Source organism: Laetiporus sulphureus, assembly GCF_001632365.1.
Source record: "Laetiporus sulphureus 93-53 unplaced genomic scaffold LAESUscaffold_35, whole genome shotgun sequence".
Lineage (NCBI taxonomy): Eukaryota > Fungi > Basidiomycota > Agaricomycetes > Polyporales > Laetiporaceae > Laetiporus > Laetiporus sulphureus.
In genome coordinates, this window is record NW_024468544.1 from 335,664 (window position 1) to 347,198 (window position 11,535).

Consider the following 11,535-nt stretch of genomic DNA (forward strand, 5'->3'; position numbering starts at 1 on the left):
GCCTGAAGTTCAATCTATGGCTCACCTCTGTGCTCACTCGTATTGATCTTGCTGCCTTCCACATGGCATCTGAAGCTGCTGGCTCCATCCATTCTTCTGCTGAGCTGCATGCCAAGATGATAGGAATTGTTAATGCTCCAGATCAGGCAGAGTTTGCTAGAAATTCCCAGGCTCACTTCAATGCATGTAATGCTCTTCTAATGAGATGTGTGGAAGACCTCATGGTTGATCATTGTGACATGAAGTTCCTTGAGCATGTGTGCTCCATCACCTTTTGATGAATGTGCTTTGATCAGAACCAGGCAGCCATCACGTCTGTCACTGCTGCTGTCAAGCCAGCTCATGTGTCAAGCATTTCTGCCTCCTCCATTGAGCTGGCAAAGCATGAGTTCAGCAAAACTCTTGCTGCCATCCATGTGACCTCAGCCTTTTATGCGCAGTTCATGATGGGTTCTTTAACAGGGTCTTTCAAGCCTTCTTCTCCTATTATGCCATTCAATAAGGATCCAGCTATGCATTTGAAGGCAATTACTCCCACCATTGTGTGAGAGTATCTCAACATTGTTCACAATATGTCTGGCATGCTCAAGCAATCATTGGTCCATTTTGACAAACCCTGGCCTGCTGTCATGGTAAGATGCAATCCTGTGAAACAGCCATGATATGTGAATGCATCCACTCCTCATCCAACTATGCTGTTTTCTGATTATCAAAACAGATCAATCTGGGGTGCCGCATGTGCACGTGCAGGAGGAGCCAAGTGATGATTGACTTTCCTGAGCTGGAGCTGCCGATGATGAATGACATCTCATCTGAAGAAAGAAAAATGAACAGATCCTTGAGCATTGACATACTCAGGTGCAATGAGTATATAAAGGTAACATTGTCGAGCTCAAAGTCACCGTGGCACTTTTCTGCGATGATTTTGTGAATGTGCATTTGCCAGCTGCTGCTGCATTTGAGCACCATTGATTTGAGATAACTGAGCAGTGGGGTGGACTCGAACTCAGCAAGTATGAGCAGTGCAGTCATGGAGAATTTACCCTTGCTGAGCTTGACAATCTGCGAAATGCACATCTGTATTTTGTTTGTCATGATCAAACACACTAAGAAAACAGACATGACCATGCCCCACGTGATGCTCCCATCATGCATGAGTTTTGAGCCAAATCAGAAACCTTGCACAAACATTGTCATCATAATGAACCATGCACGCGTTGCAGTGATGTCACACATGATGATGCATTCCTTTGTTGCTGCCTGTCACAGTGCACTAGACCTGCTGCCAGGCAACAGACAGGTGGGATGTCAGATGACATCCACTTAGGCTAGTGACCCTTGCTCAGGACCTTTATACCTCTACCAGACAGTAGAGAGGTTCATTAGGCAAGGTGACATGAAACCAAACATAAAAGGGTGGTCAGCCCCCATACAGCCAGAGGTGCACTCATATGACTAGTAGGCATCAATGACACTACTGTTGAGGGGACTCAGATGGAAGATGGTGCATAAGGGCCATAAGGGCTCATGAAATAGATGATTAAGACTGGGGTCACCAGTCTCAACCAGGGGCATATATATACATGTAGAGCTAGACTCTGGTCAATCTAACTATGATTTACCTACTGGGGTCCTAGCAAGCTATATGATGGAAATGCATAACTAGATCTGATAATGAATCTAGACCATAACCACAGCAATGTACTTACTACAGTAATATACATGTGGTCATTGGCTGGTCATGGATTTAATAATGGGTCCATGACACTACGGAGTTCTGTTGGGGCTATGTGTGTCCGATGGCCAATAGGGTGCCAGCTACTTATCAATACTACCTTGATGTCCTGTACCTATGTCCCGAACACAGGAGATGCTGGTGAACATGTGCTATCCCAGGGTCATGTGCTGTGGGCACTTATGTGGGTGCTCCTACAAGTCACATGATGTGTCTGAAGGTCTACAATCAATAAGATCCTTGGGTGCTTAGATGTCCATCTCATGACATCATAGCTGTGGTGGTGGCTTGGTGACAAGGTCTAAGTTCATGTTTACAGTAGTGTCATCCTGAATAGAAATGCGACTACAAAACTGTGACACTGCCTGCATCATGTCAAGCACATCACTAACCTTAACATGCTCATGGGGGCTCCGCATTGAATGCTTTCACGGTCACAATTGAGGTGATGACACAATCCATGAGCATGGCTGCCTTTACAGTTTCGGAGTGTTCAGCACTGAGGTAGATATCCCAGCAAAAATCTGCGAGACCACCTGGATGAACATGAGGATTGTTAGTGAGGAGAGGATGATGAGCATGAGTGACCATGATTTCACAAAGGTGAGGACAATGCAGGTAATGCACAAGGTCATGTATTGAATGATGAATCCAGATGCCAGTGCTGATGTCATTCAGACTTCATCAGTCTCTCCGATAAAGTGTAAACATAGAAAAAGGCAGCCATTTAAACAGCTGCACACCTGATGAACATCATCATGAGTCCTTCAGTGCCGATAGGGCTGTCTCCATCTGTTGTTGTGACAGGGTCCTCAGAACCCATCTTTGTGTTGAACCATACATTTCCTTCTGGGTTACTGCAGTGTACACTTGCTTATGCACAGCCATCAGGTTGCACTCGCCAGTCCATATCCTCAAACTGGATGTGACGATGCTGAGTGTGAATGCATCAAAGGACAAGCTGACTAGTTCCAGTGCTGTGATGCCTATGCCCTGTTTTTTCATAGCTTGCAAAGAATTTGAAGTGGTGGAAAAGTTGGTGAATGCATTAAATGACTCACTGATGACATAAGTCATGAAAGATGCCATGCTGCCAGCCAGCATAGAAGTGAGGATCACCAGGAGGAGGAGACAGTATAGGTCACATCACAAAATCAGTGTGAAGAGTAGTCTGATGGAAGGTTGAGAAGGAGAGGAGACTGGATGTGGGTGCTCAGGTTCTGTGAGCTGAGCATGGACTGTTGTGGTAGACTCAAATGTTTGCTCAAAGTTGGAGATAGAGGCATGAGGCCTTGAGAAGTCATAACAGTCATGTCGGACATTGCAGAAGAGTTGAGAAGGCTGTGATGATACCTTTGTCTTTGTTGTACATTGTCACGGCATGCCGATGACAAAGATAGACAATCCAAACAAGAGTCCCCTTGAGGGTCTCTGGGTAAAAGCCAACAGCGATGAGCTGTGGCAATATGACGTGCACACTGACGAGGCTGAGGTTGTTGGTCGCAGAGTAGGACTTACTGGCAAGGCAAGCGGCGCTATCACAGATGAGAGAATGCAAATAGATGTATAGCACACTGAGAGTGTCTGGTAAGACCCCTCTGTGATGGTAGTGGTGGACAAAGGAGAATAAGACTGAGGCCTTCTCCTCGTCTTGCTGGTCCTTATATACATGATTGTCTAGCTACTGTACAGTACTACATAAGCAGGTCACACGCTATTCTACTGGATGGTGCTACAATCATATGACTTGTCCCAATTATCCTGATTGGTTGCCTAATAATATCCCGTGGAGACGAAGCTCCTCTTGAGCATGCAATATGGTGTCATGATGATTGCACCTTATGATGCAATGCCAAGGAGCTCAGTGTCACGTAACTATGCCGGAAGAGATCCGAGGTCATGTGACGAGATGATCGGTTATCTTATCTCCCATTAGGTCACGTGACTTGTTTGACTTGAAATGACGAAAAATAATACATTCCAACATGTATGTTCCTTTTATTGACCTTGTCAGGTAAAACCGTGACATCACCCCCTTCTCAAGGTTCATCGTCCTGATGAGCCAAAGCCTTGCGCACCTCATTGTGTCCTACAGACCACTGAACTGTCATCCTCAGAGATGATTCCTGGGGCATATCGTTTGCATATGAGTTGTGCGACACGATCACCTGTCTTGACTTCAAAAGGTTCAGTCGTGGTGTTGACCAGTAGAATCTTTATTTCTCCTATGTAATCTGGATCGATTATCCCTGCCGCGACATCAATTCCTTTGAGAGCTAACCCACTGCGGGGTGCTACTCAGATATAGGTCCATTTTGGGCAGTCTACCGCTAGCCTGGTGCCTACAAGCATTCTGGATTGTGGGGGGATTTGTAAATCCTGTGTAGATTTAACATCCCAGCCAGCAGCGCCAGAAGATCCTTTGTAGGATGCTCGTGCATCGGGGTGTGTGCAATAGAAGATCATGAATTCATCAAGGTGGTCGGTCATGGCGATTTTGTGTCCTTTGCGCGTTTGTGGCTTTGCTCGTAGAGCATCTGAGTGTGTCTTGTGCAATTCCTCCACCTTGTCTTTGACGTTGGTGAGATTTTCCAAAGGTTCTCAAGTATTGTCGCTGTGGTCGTAGTCCAACCATTTTACAAGATACTGGGTTTTGTTGTACCTGACTCTAGAGTCTAAGATCGTTTCCACATCCCATTCCTCTTCTCCATCTATGATGATTGGTGGATTGGGAGAGGGTTTGCGTCCTGGAATAGAGTCTTGGTGGAACATAATCAGTTTGGAAGCATGAAACACGGGATGTATCTTCATGTCCGCTGGTAGTTGCAGTTTGAATGATACAGCTCCGATCTTTTTAAGGATTTTGAATGGTCCATAGTTTTGAGTCGCCAGCTTTTGGCTTTTGACTTTAACGTGGAGGTCCTTTCCTCGAATGAGCACTTCATCTTTTACTTTGAAAGGGACATTTTGCTTCTTGAGATCGAAATACCATTTTATTTTTTCTGCTGCTAACGACAAAGCGGCACGAGCTTGTTCCTGTGCTTGATGAAACAAGTGTTCCAGGGATGGATGCTGTACTCCTTCCAATATATCTGGCACCATTCGGAGGTGTCGACCATGCTCGATGAAAAATGGAGATAAACCTGTTGATTCTGAAGCTTGATTGTTGTACGCAAATTCCGCTGTGGGCAATAGCATGGCCCAGTCAGTTTGTCGGTAATTGCAGTACATGCGTAAGTATTGTTCCAGAATTTGGTTAACTTGTTCGGTCTGTTCATCCATTTCAGAGTGATACGCTGTTGACATTGTCGATCTGACGTGAAGTTTCTGGCAGAATTTTTGAAATAGTTTGGCTGAGAATTGGGCTCCTCGATCAGATATGATCTGCCTAGGTATTCCGTGAAGTTTGAAGAGTTCATTGTAGAAAATCGACATGACTTGAGATGCTGTCACAGTGTCATCCACCGGATAGAAGTGAGCATGTTTGGTGAATCTGTTGACGACGACTAAGATAGCCATCTTCTTTTCTTCCTTCTGGTCTGGGCTCGGGGGTAGCTGAGTGATTAAATCACATGTGATTACCTCTCATGGCCCTCCTGGTATTGGATTAGGTTGCAATAGTCCGTAAGGCTTCTGTTTCATTGCCTTGTTTTGCTGACAGGTGACGCAGCCTTGGACGTACTTCTTGACATCAATGATGAGCCCTGGCCACCAATAGTTTCTGCTAATCAATTCTTGCATTTTCCATCATTCGGAGTGTCCGGCCGTTGAAATGTCGTGATGTAATTTGATCAGCTCGTACCGTAGCTTAGAGTTTTTTGGAACATAGACCTTTTCTCTTCTGAGCAGCAATCCATGCTCAAAGTTCCACTCTTGGAGGTCCTTTCCAAACTCTCACTTGCCAGTCTTTAGTAGGTGCTGGTAACCTTTGGTCATTTCATCATCTTTTAGTGCTGACTTCACTCTTTCTAGAAGTTGAGCATCATCAACTTCGGAGGCATGAGTGGCTGAGATTGCATGGATGGCGAAGTATTCGGGTCGAAGTAAGGTCTGACTGGAATTGTCATTGTTCACCCCCTTCTCATGATCTGGCCTCCTGGACAGAGGGTCAGCACGCATCATTGTCTTGCCGGGTCGGTGACAGAGAATGAAGTTGAATCAGGTAAGGTAAAGTGACCATCGAGCTTGTCATCTGATCAATGTCTAAGCTTGTCAGAAATAGGTAAGATTAAGGTGATCCGACCATATCTCAATCGGGTGCGGGTGTCCTTCAAAGTATTGCCTATATTCTTCTAATGCCCGAATGATAGCTAGCATTTCCTTGTCATAAATCTCATAGTTTCGCTCATGTTCATTGAGTGACTTGGAGTAGTAGGCGACAGGATGCCAGAGTTCATCTTCTCCCAACTGTTCAAGGACCGTGCCTGTGCAAAGTCCGAGGCATCCGTCTCTAATCTAAAGAGACAGACTGCGTTGGGGAGTGCTAAAATCAGGGCAGAAGTGAAGGCAGTTTTGAGGGCCTCGAATGCCTTTTGTTGAGGTTCTTCCCATTTCCATGTTGCGTCCTTATGGGTTAATAGAGTCAAGGGTCGGGTCATCGATCCGAAATCCTTGATGAATCGTCGGTAGAAATTTGCCAGACCAAGGAATGCTTGCACTTGCTTTACCTTGGTGGGCACTGGCCACTTGAGAACACTGTCGACCTTCTCTGAGTCCATCTGTATCGACCCTTTTGAGATTATGAGTCCAAGAAACTTGATAAAAGTGGTTGCAAAGTGACACTTTTCTGGTTTCACGAATAAGTCATTGTCTCTGAGTCGCTGCAGGACTTCTTTGGTTAGACAATTGTGTTCTTCTTGGTTATCTGTAAAGATCATGATATTGTCTATGTAGACTGCCACCTTTCCAGTGCAAATGAGATCACCTAAGACATCATTCATCATGGCCTGGAAAGTGCTAGGGGCATTACAGAATCCGAAGTACATCACAGTCGGTTCAAATAATCCTCTATGGGTAATGAATGCTGCTTTTTCCTCATCTCCCTTGTGAAGGCGTACATTGTCATACCCCCATCTCAGGTCTAGTGTAGTGAATATACTAGCCCTTGAGAGTCCGTCAATAAGATCATTGATTCGAGGGAGTGGGAATTTGTTCTTCTTAGTGACACTGTTTAATGCCCTGTAGTCTTGGACTAGTCTAAGAGAGCCATCCTTTTTCTTGACGAAAAATACCGGAGCGGCATACGGAGATTTGGATGGTTGAATGTAGCCTTTAGCTAGCTCTCCATCAATCCATTCATCGAGCGAATTCTTCTCTCGTAAAGACATAGGGTATACTTTTGCCAGTGTCGGGGTTGCCGTGTCTGGGACAAGATCTATTGCATGATCGTAGGGCTTATGCATCGGCATTCTTTCTGAGCTCTTCTTCGAGAACACATCTCCGAATTGATGAGATTCTGGAGGGATGAACTTGGACCAATATTCTTTGTCCTGTGTCTCTTCTGCCGGCTGTTCTACCAAATGCTCCTTTACCTTCTTGCTTATGCCAAGGATGTCGTGCACCATGTTACGAAGGTCCTGGTCTTGCAAGTCTATCCAGTTAATGAAGTTGTCTTCCTGATCCCACCCATCATCCTTGTGTACGTCAGGAAGAATTGCTTCATTCTCAAGTCGAGGTTGCGATAAAAGATTGACTTCTTCTTCACTTACTCTAACTTGTTGCTTCATTGTGTGTCTGCATCTTGAGAATGTGACCTCTCTGTGTTCCCAGTCAACTTGGGGGTTATGTTCTTCTAGGAATCTCATGTCTAGGATTATTGACATGTGCCCGAGGTTAGTGATGAGCAAACTCTCGGTTGATCGGTGCCCCCCAATTAAGATGCTTGTGATTACACGATGAGTAATTGCACCACCTTTATTAGGGCTGGCATCTGCATTGAAGATTCTGATTTCACGTTTCAGCGATGTCATCGTGAACTCGTGTTTTTGAGCAAATGCTTTGTCGATATAGCAAGAGAATGCTCCAGAATCTAATAGTGCCATTGTCTGAATTTCCCGTGATACGAATCTTATCGGCAATTCGATCGAATGTTTAGAAAAACCCGCGGATGCAATATATAGGTGATCGCTAGGTACATTCGTTCTCATGGTACTAATACAATTGTCCTGAAGTGTAGTACCAGACTCGTCTACACTTCGTACTGAAAATCCTCTGAGAATTTATCCATCTCGATGATTCTTGCATTGGTGTCCTTGACCGTGGATGCTGATGCCGTTGATGCTGCATCTGTGCCCTTCGCTTTGCCCTTGCCTTTGCTGGAGGGTGGAGTAGTTGAGGTGGTACTCATCCCACGAAGTGCAGCAATTGCTTGTTCCAATGCTGCAATTTGAGATGATGATGCCACACTGCTTTCTTCTTCCACTTGTCACATGTTCATCACTTTGGCCTTCCCTTTTCCTTGCCTTGGAGCAGGTCGTGTCTGAAACTGCTTTCCCTTATATTCTGGTTTTGGGGAGGGACATCGCTTTCCTCGTTCATAGGCATGCTTTCCGCAAAATAAACATAGTTTATTTGCCAGCCATCTGTCTTGTTCTGAGGAGAGCTCGTGAGCAATGTGTGTGCTAGTGTCCATGGCATTAGGGTTCTTGGGGGCGGTCACCTTACTTCCAGTTGTTTGTCCAGTGGGCTTGCTGCCTGAGAGCTGCTGGAGATGTTTGATCTCAATTTCTAGACAGAATTCGAGATAACCCATCCAATCCATGGGGATCTTGCCTGGATCTAGTGTCTCTGTCACTGACATTACCATTTGTATGTGCGATGACCGTTGTTCACTGATTTTGACGATCAAGTCTTCATCAGAATATCCTGATTCAGGTGCGTAGGCCCTGAAGTTTTCTGCGAATGTGATCATTGTCTTGTGATGTATTGCACAGTGCACATCTAGTTGTGCTTGGGTGGTGCGCTTAGGGTCAAGCATTTTGTAAGCCATTTCCAATTTCCTTGTATACTCTGCCCATGTGCCAATGGGTTGCCCGGAGGAGAGCTTGATTGCGTACTCTTTCATGTATAAAGCAGCTCCTCCTTCCAGGTGTGCGTTGGCCTGCCGAATTTTGTTCTTATCGTCAGTGAAGTTGTTGTAGTCCAGCCAAATTTAGAGATTCATGAACCATGTTTCAAAGTTCTCTGACAATTTCCTTTCCGAATACTTCGGGGGGGTCTGGAAGTTTAATTCTGCAGGGTGATTGGGTGGATTGGCCAGCTGGTGGTTGGATACCTTGTGAAGGTGCATTAATGATGGCATTGTTGAGTCAAGACTCTAAGCCAACGATGTAGGTGGTGGTCTTTTCCTGAGCCTCCTTCAGGGCGACCATGCTTGCATAAAGAGCATCTGTCTGGCCCTTTACTTCAACCTTGTAATCTTCGAAGTCCTTGCAGATTGCTTGAGCTTCAGCTGCCAGTGTGGTGTTGCTTCGAGCGAGCCTTTCAGCATTGGCAGAGAGGGTGCCGATTTGCGCTCTTGCAGTTTTTAGCTGGTCTTGTGTTTCTACTGCCATTATTTTGACATGGATGCGAGCCAGTATCTCATCCTCTATGCTTGCAGCCACTCGTTTGTGTCTTTCATTCATTTTTTGACGTAGAGCCTCGTAGGAGCCTACTACATCCCTCATGATGAACGAGCAGACCACATTCAGCACCCAGTCCTTGACGTCTGTTGAGACTGTGGGTGGTGTGGCTGCATTTGCTGCTTCCTCAATAGTGGCATAGAGTATGCCATTCCATTCTCACATGGAGGGAGTGGCAAATTCTGGTAATACTGAAGGCGAGGAGTTTCTGACTACTCCTGACGCCTTTGGTGTGCTGCTTGTGGGTTGTTCTGGACCAGGGGCAGCAGGTTCTGGTTCCGGTTCTGATGATTGAGAAGTGGCCTGACTTCTCCAGGGGTCTGCAGGCTCACTTCTTGTGGTTCCTCCTGGGAACATAACACTACCGAGGTTGTACTGAGACATGGGAATCGATGTGGAGGAGAGGGGGAATGAGTTTGATGACAGGGTTAGAAGGGGTCGGTGTTGTTTGCAATAAGATCCTCTTCTGTTAACTCTTGATAGAGTAGTTGCTCTCGCTCCTGCAGCAATGCTTGCTCAATGAGTCAATTCCTTCATTCTAGTGCCATGGGTTGTGGGTGGGCTTGTAGTGGAAAGTCTTCATTCCACACTTGTTGAAACCTTTCTTCATCCTCTTGATAGAGTCTCACATCAAACTCCCAAAGAAATCCTTCTCAATAGTCTCTGAACGGGTCATGTATGTCATAGCCCGTGTCAATGAGGTGAAAGTATGTGAATCGAACGTATGCTCGTTCGATGTTGAGCGAGTTGTAGTGAAGAATGATTGCTGAAGATACAAGCAGTGGTTGGTAAATGAAATAGATGGTGAATGCCACCTGATGTTCTCCGTCTTCCAAGTAGTGATTTATCGCGTAGTTTTGATAGATAAAGTTGAAACTATATCGCGGCATATACAGATTGTCACAAATACAGTCTTTGTGACCCTAACCATTCTCATATAAATACCCTAAGCGCCAGCACTAAGCGCTGGACCAGGCTATACATCACTTAGCCAGGTATCCAAGCGCACAGCTGTATATTACATGGATGGTGCTGACGCACATAGCATATTACATTACATATGCTGGTATAGAGAATAGGTTACACGGGTTGCCTGTGAAGGACTAGATCCAACATAAAGTGTCATGTCCTCATGTGACCTCCAGCAGGCTATGCTGCTGCAAGGGCCTACAACCGAAAGGTGCCCAGCAAGCGTAGAACGAAGGAAATCTAGTCACGTGACTAAAAGCTCTAAAAAGGAATATGTCACAAATGTGCTGATCATATACAATCTGACACAATGGATCGTATCACGATCATAGTTCCCAAGGGAACCATTGAGTCCTACAATAGATTGTATCGACATGTGACTTATCGGGATCAACCAGAGATCAATCGACTAGTCGCCGATATAAGCCCTGGCCATCAAGCCACATAAGACTTACGACATCTTAATAGTCATTAAGATAGATCTCATAACGTCTATTAGACTGAACCAACCAACCTCAATCCTAGTCTCGCAAGAGACCTGTTAAAGGATTAGAGCAAAGCAGTCTACGCTATCATTATCCCGAAGATACGACAGAACGGCCTTTTACTAGACTTAGCATATGTGACAACCCGATCCCTGAACAGGATCCTCAATAGGGTTGCGACATTAAGTCTGGGCCTTTCGGAGCCATAAAAGGTCTAGAGTAATCTCGGACATCATTGTGCACAGTATATCACATGCGAATCACATAATGACATCACGAGTCCAGACCTATCTCAAGTACACATCACGTACAAGCTCAGATCCACAGACCGGATAAGACCCGACCCTGATAAGGGGCCGCCGATCCGGCATCTAAAGAAGTCTTGACCCGGTTCCCACTTAATATTAGAGGAAGCCATGACTGAGTCTTCTATAGACTCCTGTATTAGTCTTGGCCAATATCAAAATGGATCTCCGGGGCACTGTCGGGTGTTTCACCTTGATAGTTGTGGGATACGTAATTCCTGATGGAAATACATAAACGTCTAATAGGGATCCAAAGAAGTTCCTTCGGTCCCCTCAGTTAAGGGTACTCACGGCGCAAGCCATGGTCCAATAAATACATGTAGTTATATTTAGGTCATAACTGCGGATAGGTCATCACAATGTAGCGGCGCCATTAGAAGGTATTTGGCACAGCACCTCGCCGTATGTGTACAATAAGA

General features: G+C 45.4%; 1 protein-coding gene across 1 annotated transcript; it reads right to left on the bottom strand.

Annotated features, from left to right (window-relative positions):
• Nucleotides 1-7,922: 7,922 nt before the first annotated feature.
• Nucleotides 7,923-9,288, bottom strand: LAESUDRAFT_761457 (uncharacterized protein; the record flags this gene model as incomplete). The annotated part of the gene is made up of 3 exons (XM_040912924.1): nucleotides 7,923-8,113; nucleotides 8,399-8,834; nucleotides 9,061-9,288. The coding sequence occupies 3 exons, from the start codon at nucleotides 9,286-9,288 to the stop codon at nucleotides 7,923-7,925; spliced, it is 855 nt and encodes a 284-aa protein (XP_040761844.1).
• Nucleotides 9,289-11,535: the final 2,247 nt, after the last annotated feature.